This window comes from Salvelinus fontinalis, chromosome 32 (assembly GCF_029448725.1).
Source record: "Salvelinus fontinalis isolate EN_2023a chromosome 32, ASM2944872v1, whole genome shotgun sequence".
Lineage (NCBI taxonomy): Eukaryota > Metazoa > Chordata > Actinopteri > Salmoniformes > Salmonidae > Salvelinus > Salvelinus fontinalis.
The window spans coordinates 23,257,950-23,275,694 of record NC_074696.1 but is presented as its reverse complement, the minus strand read 5'-3'; the positions used below and the strand labels follow the sequence as shown (position 1 = coordinate 23,275,694).

The 17,745-nt window shown below is 44.6% G+C and overlaps 1 protein-coding gene across 1 annotated transcript; it reads left to right on the top strand.

Annotated features, from left to right (window-relative positions):
• The first annotated feature begins 1,343 nt into the window (after window positions 1–1,343).
• On the top strand, window positions 1,344–16,569 carry LOC129830943 (transmembrane protein 170B-like). Its single transcript, XM_055893805.1, has 3 exons — window positions 1,344–1,949; window positions 7,513–7,683; window positions 13,486–16,569. The coding sequence occupies exons 1-3, from the start codon at window positions 1,778–1,780 to the stop codon at window positions 13,614–13,616; spliced, it is 474 nt and encodes a 157-aa protein (XP_055749780.1). The 5' UTR covers window positions 1,344–1,777; the 3' UTR covers window positions 13,617–16,569.
• Window positions 16,570–17,745: the final 1,176 nt, after the last annotated feature.

Sequence of the window (17,745 nt, the reverse complement as noted above, 5' to 3'; positions counted from 1 at the left end):
CTGCAGCAGAGGTAACTCTGGGTCTTGATTTCCTGTGGCGGTCCTCATGAGAGCCAGTTTCATCATAGCGCTTGATGGTTTTTGCGACTGCACTTGAAGAAACTTTCAAAGTTCTTTATATTTTCCAGATTGACTGGTCTTCATGTCTTAAAGTAATGATGGACTGTAGTTTCTCTTTGCTTATTTGAGCTGTTCTTGCCATAATATGGACTTGGTTTTTTACCAAATAGGGCTATCTTCTGTATACCACCCCTACCTTGTCACAACACAAGTGATTGGCTCAAACACATTAAGAAGGAAAGAAATTCCACTATTTAACTTTTAATAAGTTACACCTGTTAATTGAAATGCATTCCAGGTGACTAGCTTATGAAGTTGGTTGAGAGAATGCCAGGTGTGCAAAGCTGTCATCAAGGCAAAGGGTGGCTACTTTGAAGAGTCTAAAATCAAAAATATATTTTTTGTCGTGATTGGGGTCGTGATTGGGAGTCCCATAGGGTGGTGCACAATTGGCCCAGCGTCGTCCGGGGTAAGCTGTCATTGTAAATAAGACTTTGTTCTTAACTGACTTGCCTAGTTAAATAAAGGTAAAATAAATGTGTTATTTCATAGTTTTAATGTCTTCACCATTATTCTACATTGTAGAATATAGTAAAACTGTAGAAGAACCCTTGAATGAGTAGGTGTGTCCAAACTTTTGACTGGAACTACATTTTGTAGCAATGCTGTAATTCACATTTATAAATTCAAAGTCTATTCATGCTTATTAACAATAGTAATTAGACCTACTGTAAAAAGTCTCCCCACTAACTTGATGTGAAATGTAAAACCTACAAAGTGTTGATCTAAATTCTAAAATCTGTTTGTTGAAGGGACCATAATGGAACTAAGCTCTGTTGCTAGCTCTGGTGCAAAAGGCTCTTTATTATGCTATGCATGGTTCCTGATAAATAGACAAATAAAAAGTAGCTTTCAGATTTTTCATCCACTTTCACAGCAAAATCTTTGTGTCTGGAATGTTAGCTGATTACATCTCTGATATATTTCTGAATGAGAACCTTAATACTTACTCCTTTTATAGTAATACAGAATATATGATCTGCTGAATATGATGCCTCTTATTTATATTATGCTATGCTACTCCACCTTTATCAGGCGATTTAAGATTGACGCTTCGGGAGCGAATCAGCACCATGGACAGTACCTGCATCAATACGACGTCATGGACAACGCCCTGCACTACACAAACGCATCATTCTTGTAGTACAGTGTCACAAAACTGCCTTTTCATTGAAAATCAAAAGATTTGCCAGCTCACTCCTTAGTTAAATGCAGATTTCTACTAGCCCACAACATCCATCACTGATTTTCACAATTTTACCGCTCTCTTAGGCCCGCATGGGCCAAATGATTACGCACGTTTTCAGTGTAAACGCTACTGTACTAATTACTCATCTTTTGTTCCCCATTCATAAGCTGCTACAATATCATAACAGTACGCTTTCACTGTATACTCCCCTTTAACTGGTGACGGCCCCTTTAAGGGTTATGTAGAGAGAAGGGCTGATGTAGGACGACTCCTCTGTGTGCGCTGCCATCCTCATCATGGCCTCCAAACAACCGCCGCTGCAACCGAGAATGAGCACGAGCAGACGAGCTGTTGGCCCTTTCCTTCCCCGCGCGGAGACCAACAACGTCAAACCGAAACAGAGGCACCGGTAGAGGGGTGCGCGCCGGGGGATCAAGCCTCGGAGCTCATGCCACCCCGGTCTCCTCGATGTCTTCGTCAAAAGCCACTTACAGCCATTTGACAAAGAGGGATGCAAACCCGGGCGGCGGCAGCGCCGGCGGCAGAAACATGATCACGAATAGGGATTATTCTATCAATCTATCGGTGCAGCAAGTGCTGAGCCTCTGGGTGCAAGGCACGACGCTGCAACATTTCACAGGTAGGCTATGTAATGTATGTCACATTATGACTGTACAGTGTAAACACATGTCGTGCACTTGGCAGCGTTTCAACCGTTGTGTGTGGGATTTGGCTCGGTTCACCCAATTACCGGTGTTGTAGGCTACACACCGTTTTCTATTAATTTACTGTACTGTTGGATAGAATGGACATGGGCAGCTGTGCGCGTCCATTTGTAAAGGGAGAGTATACACGGTATGAAATACAACCGGGCACCGGTAACTGCCCCGAAGTGTTTCTTCTGTCGGTCTCCATATTGTAGCCTACCGGTACCTTACTTTTTAAGAGGCATTCGCCTCTCAATACCTTGGTGTCACTTGAATAACAACGGCCAATGTGTTACGGCAATTAAATTATAAACACAAATATAATTTAACTCAGTCATCGACTGAATAACAAGTATATTCTACCGGTTAATGCATCTTTATGCTGCGTGAATGCACTTGGCACTGTGAAATGTAGTGTTGTCATCTCTATTGCAGCCACGCAGCCCTCTCCCTTTGTCCTGCGGTCGAGTAATCACAGGTAATTAGTGTCATCCTCTCCAACTCCCGGATAGGCTGTCTGGGGTGTTCTAGGGAGATATGGCACATCCATCCACGCCTTACATTTACAGTGTGTGTACGTGGTATGTGTGTGTGTAAAAGGAGGCCTAGATGCTGTATTGTAGACTACTGTGACTATTCTGCACAGCAGTGGGTAACTTCTAAATTACCGTAAGTATTTGTTGAGATGTAAACAGTCATGAGTGACATTGTCACAGAAGATGATTAAACACCTGACTAACCAGTCATTACAATTAGGACTCTCTCTCTCTCTTTTATTTTTCTGTCTGTCCGTCCATCTGTCTCTCTCTCTATCCTATCCCCCCTCTCTCAAAAGGCTTTTACAAGGTTTTATTTATTTACATAATGAGATATGATATCAGCATGCTAGTACATTGGTCATTGTACTTGTGGTATTCATTTTGAATGAGTGAAAATGCTAAAGTGGTAAGAGAATACAATAACCTAAGAATACAATAACCTAAGAATACAATAACCTAAGAATGAATTAAGCGGTGGAACAATTGCCATTACAATGTCATAATAACAAGATATTTCAAGACCTCTCTTGACTGGAATTCCTTTTTGCAAAGAGGATGGACACACTGTATACGGGCATCATAGCTGGCATGTAGATGTTATGAGAGCAAGCCCAAGCGGACATCCTGGGCTGAGAAACATAAGAAAAACAAGACATGGACATGACATGGCACCCTATTTGGGACACAACCATGATTAATCATGCTGACTCAGCAGGGAAGTGACTCACATGCACAAGTATTGCAGAAGTAAAGTTGCTGTGGTGGTGAGACAAGAGTAAACCAATGAGTGCCATCCAGTATCTGGCAGCAGGACTGCCATACGATCCTCAAAACCAGTCATGAAAAACAAGCTACAATTAAGTTAGATGCCCTGAGCAAGTTCAATGTAGACTCACACAGTGGCCATAAACTCTACAAGTTATGACAGACAACTCCTTTATACTTTTACAGTGTCACTCACAGACTCCTCTGGCAGAGTACTTTAACAAATGGTATTTCCTGTGAACATCCATACCAGCAGTTTCACTTCTCATTTCCTTCTCTATTCTCAGTCAAGAGCAAAAACATGCCTCTGTTTTTTAGTTTAAAATCGACAGGATGATGTAATAAGATTGCATGCACCCAGCAAAGAGGTTTGCCATTGTCTTTGTACTATGTGATTATTGATGTGCTCAGATGGATTACTGCTGATTAGTGGTGGCACCATCAGTCTTTTCATGCTTTCTTCTCTTGAATTGTTCACACTTCTGTCACGTGTTATTGCCATGTTATTCCATCCTATTAGCATCTCATTACATGTTATTACAGTACTCAATGACAACTTTCAGGTGTTTTTCACAGTACTGTATCGTTGCTGTTCTCTGTCATAGGGATCAATCTCTCAAAGCCTGACTAGGCTGTAGCAGTGACTATGACATTACTATCTAGAAGTATGGGCCATGGTCAAAAGAAGGACCCTGGTCAAAAGAAAGACCCTGGTCAAAAGAAGGACCCTGGTCAAAACTAGTTCACTAAATATGGTGTCATTTGGGATACAACCAATGCCTGGCAGTGCCTTTGTAGTCTCTATGGGTCAAACGTTTGACCGCTTATCAGTGGAATGGGAACATAATGCTTTTCTCTTTCATGTTTTGTGTTAGCATGCAAGGCCAGCTGGCCCCCACTGTGTGTTGTGAAAGCTGCTGATGGAGGCCCCCAGGTTTGTGTTAGGGGATTAGCAGCATAACAAACATGAATAATACTACAGTCTCCTGACTGAGGGGTTGAGTCGAGGTTGGGGTTGCATGCCTGAAGATGACACAGCACCTGTATTACAATCCAGAGTACACACGTGCACGCACGCACGCACGCACGCACGCACGCACGCACGCACGCACACACACACACACACACACACACACACACACACACACACACACACACACACACACACACACACACACACACACACACACAGTATAAGCGGTGCCATGCAGAGAATGGTGCCGCTGAGCTATCTATGGTCCAGTGGTGTGACAGAGCAGAGGTGTGTGGTGTGCCCCTATGCACCACAAATCCAGCCAGGCTTAGTGTTGGGCGGCAGCTGCTCAGCTAGAGCCATCCCGGGGCCTGTGTGGAATCCTAATGGAGTTGGCTGGCGGTGGCGTGCCTCTCTGGCCCAAGTCTGGCCCTGCTTGCTCCTCTCTATCCATCCATCTCTCTCTCTCTCTCTCTCTCTCCTTCTCTCTCTCTCTTTCCATAACTCTATATTTCACTCTCTTTCTCTCTCTCTCTCTCTCTTTACCTTTCTATCTCTCTACATCACCCTCGTTTTCTTTACAGTATCTTGTCCCGCACCTTTCTTCCTTGACTGGCGTGCCTCTTCAGTCTGGCCCCAATTCCTCCCTCTTTCGCTCTCTCTCGCTCTCTTGCTCTCTCACACAGACACTCTTTCCCTGTACCATCCATCCTCCTCTCTCTGCCACTCTCTGTCTCTCTCTCGATACATCCCTCTCCCGCTCTTTACAGTATCTCGTCCCAACCCTGTCTTCCCCTGACATCTCACTCCGCTGCCAGATGGGAGGTGACCACAGACAGGGGTCTGCATTGTAACTCATCACAGCCACTGAACTGACTGAGCTGGCTGTGTGTTCTGTTTAGACCATGCAGGCTAGGCAGCACAAAAGGCCTTGTATCACCCCCCTATAATGTCTCTCTCTCTATGCCAAGTGTGACAGCTGTCGGCCTGATCGATACAGGCGGAGGTAGGAGGTAGGCACTCAGTGGATTGTGGAACAAGGTTAAATGGATATGCTAAAGAGTTTCTACTGATTGATACATTACTTTGCAGAGGGGTTTAAATTCCCATCCCAACAGTAGCGTAGCAGATGTTGACATATTAGATGGCCCATTCAGAACATTCAAATCCTTGGCACATGTTTTGCCAGAATGTGATAACATGTCCAAAATCAAATCAAAGCATTCTGAGCTTCCATTCACTCTCTCCCCTACCCCAAACATCCAGTCGAATCTCATATCCAACCCACTTTGCCTCAGTGTCAGTGGAGCCAATCTGGCCCCTCGCAAAGCCTGTCTCTCGGAGCCTGTGGCCCAGGAAACAAGGAATAGAGAGAGGGAGAGAATGTGAATAGGGCTCTCTGCAGGACCCTCTCTGGGACTTCATAAGACTGTGTCCCATCCTCCCCAACACATAACGGTCTCTATATTTGTGGAGGAGCTCTTTGTGAAATGGGATAATTAGACTGTATGTACCGTATGTGAACCAGTTTAATATCTCGTGACTAGTTCTGGGTGTCCAAGAGATGTGTCAGTTTGGGGTTTTCATTGGGGTAATGTTGAGTCGTACAGTAGTCCCCCTGACGGGAGCAACAGAGCAGGTACATGCTCAGTATTCAAACATTTCTCAAAATTTGAAATAACATTGAATTGAAATGCTTATTTACGTGCTTTTAAATCATTCACTGAATGGATTTAATACCCTTCATAAATCATCAAAATGGGTACCTGGATTTGAGATGTTAATGCTTATTTAAGTGCTTTTAAATCCTTAACTGAATGAATTTAATACCCTTCATAAACCTTCCAAATGGGTACCTGGATTTGAGATGTTACCGCTTTAATCTCTAACAGCAGACGATGTCTGTGTAGGGTGTCATTTGGAATGCAGCCTGTTTTGTTGCATAGTGTTTATTACGGTGCTCGGCTGCCTTCCTGATGGGCCCAGGCACAAGGTGCCTGTAGATTGAAATCGGATATGTGCTGCTGCTGCTTCTCTCTCTCTCTCTCTCTCTCTCTCTCTCTCTCTCTCTCTCTCTCTCTCTCTCTCTCTCTCTCTCTCAGATATCATCCTGTACCTGTGTTTTCAAACAAAACAGTTTTCTGTGGGTGTTTGTTTAGAGATATGTCTAAAATCACATGCTTGGTTCTGTCTTTAGAGCAAAGGCCATGTTCTCCGACACCTCGCAGGAGTTGTTACTTCAAATGTGTCTATTCCAACCAGATGTTTTCCATTCAGAGACCTGTGTGTACAGTACCATTTCCACTTTCAAATGTCAGACTTGATTTGCCCTAACAAAAAATGTAAATTGACCTAATGAGTCCCACTGTAACTCTGGTTATACCATTGGATTTGTCTGTTTCTTCTGCATCCGTAGATACCAACCAGTATTCTGTGTGATTAACGGGGGCTGAGCTAGAGCGGTGTTTGTGAGACACTCCCTAAGGGGGCTGGGGCTTTTATACAAAAACATCTGTAGAGTCCGAATGGTTTGAGCTACAAATTAATAAAAAGATATCTATGAAAAGCTGAGAAACTCAGAAACATGCTAATTTTACTCTAGGACGTTTACAAGCCACACAAGAGTCGTTAGAAGATAAGGGGTTCTTCTACATCGAAGATCATAGGAAATCCCAGTACATAGTGTCTATAATACTGTAATAAGTTCACATAGTTGCTGTCACAAACTCCAAACTCCACACAGTTGTCACTGACTAGTTGGATATTCATTTCCCAGTGAGCAAATCATTTCTGTACTTATAGCATGTACTTATAGCAACAGTTTTTGCTTTGGCGGACATAGTTTTTTTGATTGACCTTTATCAATAAAACTCATAAATGCAACTGTTTATGTCAAATACTTTTCTGTTCTACTTGTAGCCCTGGTTGTCCTGAAAATAAAATGGTGAAACACTTCACTGTGAGGCCGATTTTTGCTGTGGTCTTGGGATTGATAGGGTTAATTACAATCTACATAATAATTCCCATTTCCTGATGCTGCTTGATTATTTTCCTGCTGTAACAAACTGGCTCAAATTAAGATCCTACACTTGTATGTCAACATTTCTGAGGTTGTTGGTATGCCTACAGAGCTGTCTAACTAACCACTCTATTCGATGCGTGTTGTTTCCCTGTGTATAACCACTCGACTGCATGTGTTCTTTCCTACCCTCTTCTCAGAGATGTGGTACTGGGTGTTCCTGTGGTGTCTTTTCTCCTCGCTCTTCGTCCACGGGGCAATGGGCCTGCTCATGTTAGTCATGCTGCAGCGCCACAAGAGGGGTCGCCTCATCACCCTGGTCCTGGTCAGCGTGGGCTTCCTGGCCTCCTTGGCCGGTGGGGTCATCACCAGTGAGTCACCTCCCACTTTGTGTGTGTGTTTGTGTGTGTGTGTGGGGGGAGGGGGGGGGGGGTTGTCACAACAGCACCTCTCTCTTAAACTTTCTTATCCTTCTTGCCATTATTCCCTGTTCCTACCTCCTTTTGTCCTGTCTGTCTGTCTGTCTGTCTGTCTGTCTGTCTGTCTGTCTGTCTGTCTGTCTGTCTGACTCTCTCTATCCCATTGTCCTCTGTACACATGCTCAACATTTTTACCCCAAATATCATCCTCCCTCCTCTGATATATCATCTTCCAATCCAGTAGCTAAGTATATCAGAGAGTGGTACATAGTACTGTATCTTTCTGTGGAAATAGACCTGTCTTTTTTTATGTCCCAAATGGCACCTTGTACCCTACATAGTACACCCATAGGGCTCTGGTCAAAGCAGTGCACTGTATAGGTAATTGGGTGCCATTTGGGATGCAGCCTGTGAGTCTGTGAGCTACAGTACGTAGGATATGACACGACAGGAGCTCCTGAGGACAGGGCTGGGTGAATCACACTCAATCATAGAGAGGCAAGCCAAGCCAAAAATAGACAGACCACTTTATTATTAATGTGGAAGCTCGCCGAGAGAGAGAGCAGACTATTGCCTGTGCATTGCCCCCTCTGTACGCTGAAACAGCTAAGAGCTAGCATCGTCTAGCAGCAGCCAGCCAGTAACACTCTGTCAAGAGGGAGGGAAGGTGAGGTTATTCACTGGTCGACTGGCAAAAGTCAGATGTCAACAACTTTGAGCCAGTTTATAGGTTATCGCTCCCTTGTCTTTTCTTTACCATGTTGACTTAAATTAAGATTTGTATCTTGGCTTTGAGATAAGAATTTTTAAAAGTTGCACTCTGACAGTTGTACTTTTGAGACCTTCTTCAATACAGGCGGTTGGCGTATTGTGAGAGAAGCATGACTGACTTGTAGGGAGAGACAGAGTGATCCATCCCAAATGGCACCCTAATCCCTACAGTACATAGTGCACTAGTGCTCTATGAAGGGAATAGGGTGCCATTTGGGATGCATCCAGAGTGGCAAGTAAACACAGTATGTGGTCAGGCACTTAATCACACGTATTAATGCGACCAGCTTTAAAAGGGACATCTTTTAACGGTATTACCGCTGCCCATGCAGGAGGTTCTACGGAGACAACTTTAGATTCCAGTAGCGAGCTATGACGATACGAGTGAAGGTTGAGGAGAGATCATACACTGAGTGCACAATACATTAGGAACACCTTCCTAATATTGAGTTGAACCCCCTTTTGCCCTCAGAACAGTATCAATTCGTTGGGGCATGGTCTCTACAAGGTGTTGAAAGCGTTCCACAGGAATGCTGGCCCATGTTGGCTGGATGTCCTTTGGGTGGTTGATCATTCTTGATACACACGGGAAATTATTGAGCGTAAAAAACCCAGCAGCGTTGCTGTTCTTGACACACTCAAACCGGTGCCCTGGCACCTACTATCATACCCTGTTTAAAGGCACTCAAATCTTTTGTCTTGCCAATTCACCCTCTGAATGGTACACATACCTTATGATTAACGAGACGTGGTGTGATCATAACAACATACAGGAACTCAAGTCCTTCTGTTCACCTGACTTAGAATTCCTCACAATCAAATGTCGACCGCATTATCTACCAAGAGAATTCTCTGAGATTATAATCACAGCCGCATATATTCCCCCCCAAGCAGACACATCGATGGCCCTGAACAAACTTTATTTGACTCTATGTAAACTGAAAACCACATATCCTGAGGCTGCATTCATTGTAGCTGGGGATTTTAACAAGGCTAATCTGAAAACAAGACTCCCTAAATTCTATCAGCATATTGATTGTGCTACCAGGGCTGGTAAAACCCTCGATCATTGTTATTCTAACTTCCGCGACGCATATAAGGTCCCTCCTTCCTTTCGGAAAAGCTGACCACGACTCCATTTTGTTGCTTCCAGCCTATAGACAGAAACTAAAACAGGAAGCTCCCGCTCTCAGGTCTGTTCAACGCTGGTCCGACCAATCGGATTCCACGCTTCAAGATTGCTTCGGTCACGTGGATTGGGATATGTTACACATTGCGTCAAACAACAACATTGACGAGTACGCTGATTCGGTGAGCGAGTTCACTAGCAAGTGCATTGGCGATGTCGTACCCACAGCAACTATTAAAACATTCCCCAACCAGAAACAATGGATTGATGGCAGCATTCGCGCGAAACTGAAAGCGCGAACCACTGCTTTTAACCAGGGCAAGGTGACCGGAAACATGACCGAATACAAACAGTGTAGCTATTCCCCCCGCAAGGCAATCAAACAAGCTAAGCGTCAGTATAGAGACAAAGTAGAGTCGCAATTCAACGGCTCAGACACGAGAGGTATGTTGCAGGGTCTACAGTCAATCATGGACTACAAAAAGAAAACCAGCCCCGTTGCGGACCAGGATGTCTTGCTCCCAGACAGACTAAACAACTTCTTTGCTTGCTTTGAGGACAATACAGTGCCACTGACACGGCCCGCTACCAAAACCTGCGGATTCTCCTTCACTGCAGCTGACGTGGGTAAATCATTTAAACGTGTTAACCCTCGCAAGGCTGCAGGCCCAGACGGCATCCCCAGCTGCGTCCTCAGAGCATGCGCAGACCAGCTGGCTGGTGTGTTTACGGACATATTCAATGAATCCTTATCCCAGTCTGCTGTTCCCACATGCTTCAAGAGGGCCACCATTGTTCCTGTTCCCAAGAAAGCTTAGGTAACTGAGCTAAACGACTACCGCCCCGTAGCACTCACTTCCGTCATCATGAAGTGCTTTGAGAGACTAGTCAAGGACCATATCACCTCCACCCTACCTGACACCTTAGACCCACTCCAATTTGCTTACCACCCCAATAGGTCCACAGATGACACAATCGCAACCACACTGCACACTGCCATAACCCATCTGGACAAGAGGAATACCTACAGTGGGGCAAAAAAGTATTTAGTCAGCCACCAATTGTGCAAGTTCTCCCACTTAAAAAGATGAGAGAGGCCTGTAATTTTCATCATAGGTACACTTCAACTATGACAGACAAAATGAGAAAAAAATCCAGAAAATCACATTGTAGGACTTTTTATTAATTAATTTGCAAATTATGGTGGAAAATAAGTATTTGGTCACCTACAAACAAGCAAGATTTTTGGCTCTCACAGACCTGTAACTTCTTCTTTAAGAGGCTCCTCTGTCCTCCACTCGTTACCTGTATTAATGGCACCTGTTTGAACTTGTTATCAGTATAAAAGACACCCGTCCACAACCTCAAACAGTCACACTTCAAGCTCCACTATGGCCAAGACCAAAGAGCTGTCAAAGGACACCAGAAACAAAATTGTAGACCTGCACCAGGCTGGGAAGACTGAATCTGCAATAGGTAAGCAGCTTGGTTTGAAGAAATCAACTGTGGGAGCAATTATTAGGAAATGGAAGACATACAAGACCACTGATAATCTCCCTCGATCTGGGGCTCCACGCAAGATCTCACCCCGTGGGGTCAAAATGATCACAAGAACGGTGAGCAAAAATCCCAGAACCACACGGGGGACCTAGTGAATGACCTGCAGAGAGCTGGAACCAAAGTAACAAAGCCTACCATCAGTAACACACTACGCCGCCAGGGACTCAAATCCTGCAGTGCCAGACGTGTCCCCCTGCTTAAGCCAGTACATGTCCAGGCCCGTCTGAAGTTTACTAGAGAGTATTTGGATGATCCAGAAGAAGATTGGGAGAATGTCATATGGTCAGATGAAACCAAAATATAACTTTTTGGTAAAAACTCAACTCGTCGTGTTTGGAGGACAAAGAATGCTGAGTTGCATCCAAAGAACACCATACCTACTGTGAAGCATGGGGGTGGAAACATCATGCTTTGGGGCTGTTTTTCTGCAAATGGACCAGGACGACTGATCCGTTTAAAGGACAGAATGAATGGGGCCATGGAGTGGCTTCGTAAGAAGCATTTCAAGGTCCTGGAGTGGCCTAGCCAGTCTCCAGATCTCAACCCCATAGAAAATCTTTGGAGGGAGTTGAAAGTCCGTGTTGCCCAGCAACTGCCCCAAAACATCACTGCTCTAGAGGAGATCTGCATGGAGGAATGGGCCAAAATACCAGCAACAGTGTGTGAAAACCTTGTGAAGACTTACAGAAAACGTTTGACCTCTGTCATTGCCAACAAAGGGTATATAACAAATTATTTAGATAAACTTTTGTTAGTGACCAAATACTTATTTTCCACCATAATTTGCAAATAAATTCATAAAAAATCCTACAATGTGATTTTCTGGATTTGTTTTCTCATTTTGTCTCTCTCATCTTTTTAAGTGGGAGAACTTGCACAATTGGTGGCTGACTAAATACTTTTTTTGCCCCACTGTATGTGAGAATGCTGTTCATCGACTACAGCTCAGCATTTAACACCATAGTACCCTCCAAACTCGTCATCAAGCTCGAGACCCTGGGTCTCGACCCCGCCCTGTGCAACTGGGTACTGGACTTTCTGACGAACCACCCCCAGGTGGTGAGGGTAGGTAACAACATCTCCACCCCGCTGATCCTCAACACTGGGGCCCCACAAGGGTGTGTTCTGAGCCCACTCCTGTACTCCCTGTTCACCCACGACTGCGTGGCCATGCACGCCTCCAACTCAATCATCAAGTTTGCAGACGACACTACAGTGGTAGGCTTGATTACCAACAACGACGAGACGGCCTACAGGGAAGAGGTGAGGGCCCCCGGAGTGTGGTGTCAGGAAAATAACCTCACACTCAACGTCAACAAAACAAAGGAGATGATCGTGGACTTCAGGAAACAGCAGAGGGAGCATCCCCCTATCCACATCGACGGGACAGTAGTGGAGAGGGTAGAAAGTTTTAAGTTCCTCGGCGTACACATCACGGACAAACTGAATTGGTCCACCCACACAGACAGCGTGGTGAAGAAGGCGCAGCAGCTAACATGTAAAAAATGTATCACTAGCCACTTTAAACACTTTAAACTAGCCACTTTATAATGTTTACATACCCTATATTATGCATCTCATATGTATATAATGTACTCTATACCACCTACTGCATCTGGCCATCGTTATGTAATACATGTATCACTAGCCACATTAAACAATGCCACTTAATATAATGTTTACATACCCTACATTACTCATCTCATATGTATATACTGTACTCGATACCATCTACTGCATCTTGCCTATGCCGTTCTGTACCATCACTCATTCATATATCTTTATGTACATATTCTTAATCGCTTTACACTTGTGTGTATAAGGTAGCTGTTGTGCAATTGTTAGGTTAGATTACTCGTTGGTTATTACTGCATTGTCGGATTTAGAAGCACAAGCATTTCGCTACACTCGCATTAACATCTGCTAGCCATGCGTATGTGACAAATAAAATTTGATTTGATTTGATACACAATCCATGTCTCAAATGTCTCAAGGCTTAAAAATCCTTCTTTAGCCTGTCTCCTCCCCTTTATCTACACTGATTGAAGTGGATTTAATAAGTGACATCAATAAGGGATCATAGCTTTCACCTGGATTCACCGGGTCAGTCTATTTCATGGAAAGAGCTTTTTTGAGTGTACTGTATTCTTATTGCTACTAAAATGCTATTGAACAGTCTGTGCCACAGTTGACAAGCCTCAACTGGCTGCCGGTATGTGTCTGCAGGCCCATTTTATGCCATATTTATAGTCATATCAATGTCATATAATCTATATGTGTGTGTCTCTTTCCAGGTGCGGCCGTGGCAGGGGTGTATCGTGTGGCAGGGAAGGACATGGCCCCCCTCCAGGCCCTGGTGTTTGGAGTGGGCCAGACCACACTGTCTGTAGTCATCTCCTTCTCACGTATACTGGCCACTCTCTGAAGAGATGACTCTGCTACATGGACAGACTCACTGACGAACAGACACACAAGAGAGGAGAGAGGAAAGCGGAAGGAAGGGACATGTCCGATAGACCGGGGTTCACATCCCACCAGTTACACAAGCAGTGACGGACAGCAACAGAGCCAATGGGTGGCAGTTAACTGCATGTAGTATTTGAAGGAAAACAAACAGTCAATTAGAAGAAGAGAAGAATATGGTGTCCCTGTCCTAGACGTCTAGACATTTGGGGATGGATGAATGTGGAAGAGTGCCCCCTAGTGTCTCTGTTCAGCCACTGCTACATTCGCTAGAGCTCCCTTTGCTACAAGGGACCTATCAATGCAGGCCTCACTTCTCTGTGTCAAAGAAACACACTTCCTTGGGCTCTCCACCAGTTGGCGATGTCCGTAGACTCTGTCAACTGTCAAGCCAGTGAAACCACATCCTGGACTGAAAGCTCATTTGAGGTTCTATGTGCCGATGTCCTCTGGGACTTAACTTCAGGGTTGTAAAGGGGAATGCTTTCATGGCCATCTCTACAGACTGTTGAAGTATTTCAGTTCCATTTGTGGGGGGGACTCCTCATTTTTTTACAGTAAAGACAAACCACAGCAACCTGTAATTAATTGAACAATTCAAGCCTACGGTCCTTGAAGTTCCACGGTACGTTGATGAGATGGCCAGAACAAAATTGGACCTGTGGAGACCCACCATCATTCTGACATGCCTGAGAGGTTGGAAACCCAATGATGATGGTCAACCAAACTACCATTCAGTGTTAAAAAAATCTACCATCCACAAACAACTGGATCTTCTGTCCTTGAAAAATGATATCCTAATAACCATTCCTTCTTGTAAAGTCTTTTAACTACCACAGCAGGGTTTTTGTTTGCAACACTCCATAATGCTTAACCTTTGCACTTTCTAAATGTTGGTGATCCACCTCCTTTACCTAAGAGGTGTCTAAATAGAGTAGGTTGTTGAGGTTCCGTTGGTTCAAGGTTACTATGGCGATAACCACTACCCTTGTTAAGGGCTCTGCACAGTCTACGCAAACGGAGCTGACGTAGGTCCATCATTTGCGTTGACAGTGTAGAGCGCTTTAGATGTTTGTCACGTCTAGACCAGTCCAGGTTGTCCAACGTACTCTGAGGAAATAGCAACTCTGACCATGAACCTTGGCTGGAGAGGGTCAGAGTTGCTACTTGGTTCTTACAGGGTTTTATGGAGGTAAACTAATGTATTAACTGAAGTAAAAATGAAGAATTGTCCTAGTAGTAGCAGCTGTATTGCTTTTTGAGGTATATCTCTGATAGAGTATCTCTTGGAAGTTTTACTGTCTGTGTTGTGGTGCAGATTTACTGTTAAGGTTTAGCGGTTGGAATCCAGCCGCTACTTGGCTGTTGTGATAACAATGTTGTCCTGACTCCTATAAATCCCACTCCATAGAGAGCCATTCCTGGAGAAGGTCAGAGACTTAGGGTGCATCCCAAATGGTACCCTTTCCCTATAGGGTGTCATTTGGGAAGCATCCTCTACTGCTGCTGAAACAGCCATTGTCTATGGCTCCCTGCCTTCCTCCCTGTTAGTTCTTGCTAATCGTGTGTGTATTGTTTGTGTTTTAACTAAGTTAGACTTTGCATATTGCACAGACAACGGCCTGCCTTTATTTTGCACAGTTTGTTTTATGATATTGGTCCCAGTGGGTGACCCATAGATCCATATAGGATTTTATACAGTTTGTCCCATCACCAGTACACACAGTGGGTCCCAAAAAGCAGGTTTTCGTCCAAAATGGCACCCTATGCCCTTCATAGTGCACCCTTTTTTGACCGTAGCCATATGTGTTTGAGAAGCACTGCTGTGGTTTTGGAGGTGCTTTTGGGACTGCAGAGCAATGCTTTTTTTTGTGGGGTCCTATGGGACTAACCATGATGAATGTGTTTGTGTCTGTCCTGTCCACCCTCTGGAACAGTTCACGTTTATTAACCAACTATAGGACAGGTCTTACTGCATCCCAAATGGCACTTTGTTCCCTACAAAGTGCACTACTTTTGACCAGAGCCCTATGGGGGAATTTGGGACGCACACATTCACTCCTGGAATTGAAGGGTTGCAAGGCCCACTGGTTTGTACCTTACAATGTCATTCACTTTTAATCAATAGCTGACGATATCCCATCTCTCAGTCACTTTCATTTGTCAGTAAATGACCGTGGACCAATAAAACAAGGCCCTCTGCTGCACCCTAAACTAGGTGTGAATACCACACCAGGCCCTCTGCTGCACCCTAAACTAGGTGTGAATACCACACCAGGCCCTCTGCTGCACCCTAAACTAGGTGTGAATACCACACCACGCCCTCTGCTGCACCCTAAACTAGGTGTGAATACCACACCAGGCCCTCTGCTGCACCCTAAACTAGGTGTGAATACCACACCAGGCCCTCTGCTGCACCCTAAACTGGTGTGAATACCACACCAGGCCCTCTGCTGCACCCTAAACTAGGTGTGAATACCACACCAGGCCCTCTGCTGCACCCTAAACTAGGTGTGAATACCACACCAGGCCCTCTGCTGCACCCTAAACTAGGTGTGAATACCACACCAGGCCCTCTGCTGCACCCTAAACTAGGTGTGAATACCACACCAGGCCCTCTGCTGCACCCTAAACTAGGTGTGAATACCACACCAGGCCCTCTGCTGCACCCTAAACTGGTGTGAATACCACACCAGGCCCTCTGCTGCACCCTAAACTAGGTGTGAATACCACACCAGGCCCTCTGCTGCACCCTAAACTGGTGTGAATACCACACCAGGCCCTCTGCTGCACCCTAAACTAGGTGTGAATACCACACCAGGCCCTCTGCTGCACCCTAAACTAGGTGTGAATACCACACCAGGCCCTCTGCTGCACCCTAAACTAGGTGTGAATACCACACCAGGCCCTCTGCTGCACCCTACACTAGGTGTGAATACCACACCAGGCCCTCTGCTGCACCCTAAACTAGGTGTGAATACCACACCAGGCCCTCTGCTGCACCCTAAACTGGTGTGAATACCACACCAGGCCCTCTGCTGCACCCTAAACTAGGTGTGAATACCACACCAGGCCCTCTGCTGCACCCTAAACTAGGTGTGAATACCACACCAGGCCCTCTGCTGCACCCTAAACTGGTGTGAATACCACACCAGGCCCTCTGCTGCACCCTAAACTAGGTGTGAATACCACACCAGGCCCTCTGCTGCACCCTAAACTAGGTGTGAATACCACACCAGGCCCTCTGCTGCACCCTAAACTAGGTGTGAATACCACACCAGGCCCTCTGCTGCACCCTAAACTAGGTGTGAATACCACACCAGGCCCTCTCTGGAAACAAAGGGTTTGTTTTGATGCCAAAGGACTTCATTCTCACCTGTTAGCTTTATTTGTTAAGGGTTCCTTACTTTTTGATTGTTGTTATTATTGCTGAGAAAGTATGAGTCGCTTTAATTTCTGAACCATTATTTTGCACAATGTCATGAGCTGAGCTAAACGGATTTTACATCCCCAAACCCACAAAAAGTTAACAATGTTTGCTTCATTTTGGCTTAGTATGAAAACTTCATTTTGGCTTAGTATGAAATTCTAGTGTGTGAACTAATTGAGTGATCTAAGAGTGTTTACCAATGAAAGTGATTGCTGTGTTTTTTCCTTAGTTATGTAATTGACACCACTCACCTTCAATACCCAGTCAGCGCACCAGAGGGAGCCAGTACGCTGAGTATTGAATAAGTAGCAACCAGTGTCAGTGGTGGATTTGGATTGATACAGTAATGATCGTGGATGTTGTATAGAAGAAAATATGCCCGTGGCAGTTTTTTGATATTGTCAATTTGTATTTCAATTTGTATTTGATTCTAAAATGAATTCCTGAGGCTTCCAGATGGTCTGAAAACGCCTGTGTTTGATAATTTGCCCAATCTAATATGACTATCCCATACTATCTCACTCAGAACTCTCTGATTAAAGAAAATACTTGGAAAAAACAAACTATAATCATCAAATACTGTTAATGATCAAATTCCCCAGATCAACTGAATTCATATTGTATTAGTAAGTTATTACACTCATTTTAATATTTTTGGCTT

Bases quoted from the DNA above. Each gene is read 5' to 3' on its own strand.
- LOC129830943 (XM_055893805.1), top strand. From the start codon at position 1,778: ATGTCTTCGTCAAAAGCCACTTACAGCCATTTGACAAAGAGGGATGCA. The intron at 1,950-7,512 runs GTAGGCTATGTA...CCCTCTTCTCAG, and splicing joins GACGCTGCAACATTTCACAG to AGATGTGGTACTGGGTGTTC. The intron at 7,684-13,485 runs GTGAGTCACCTC...GTCTCTTTCCAG, and splicing joins GGCCGGTGGGGTCATCACCA to GTGCGGCCGTGGCAGGGGTG.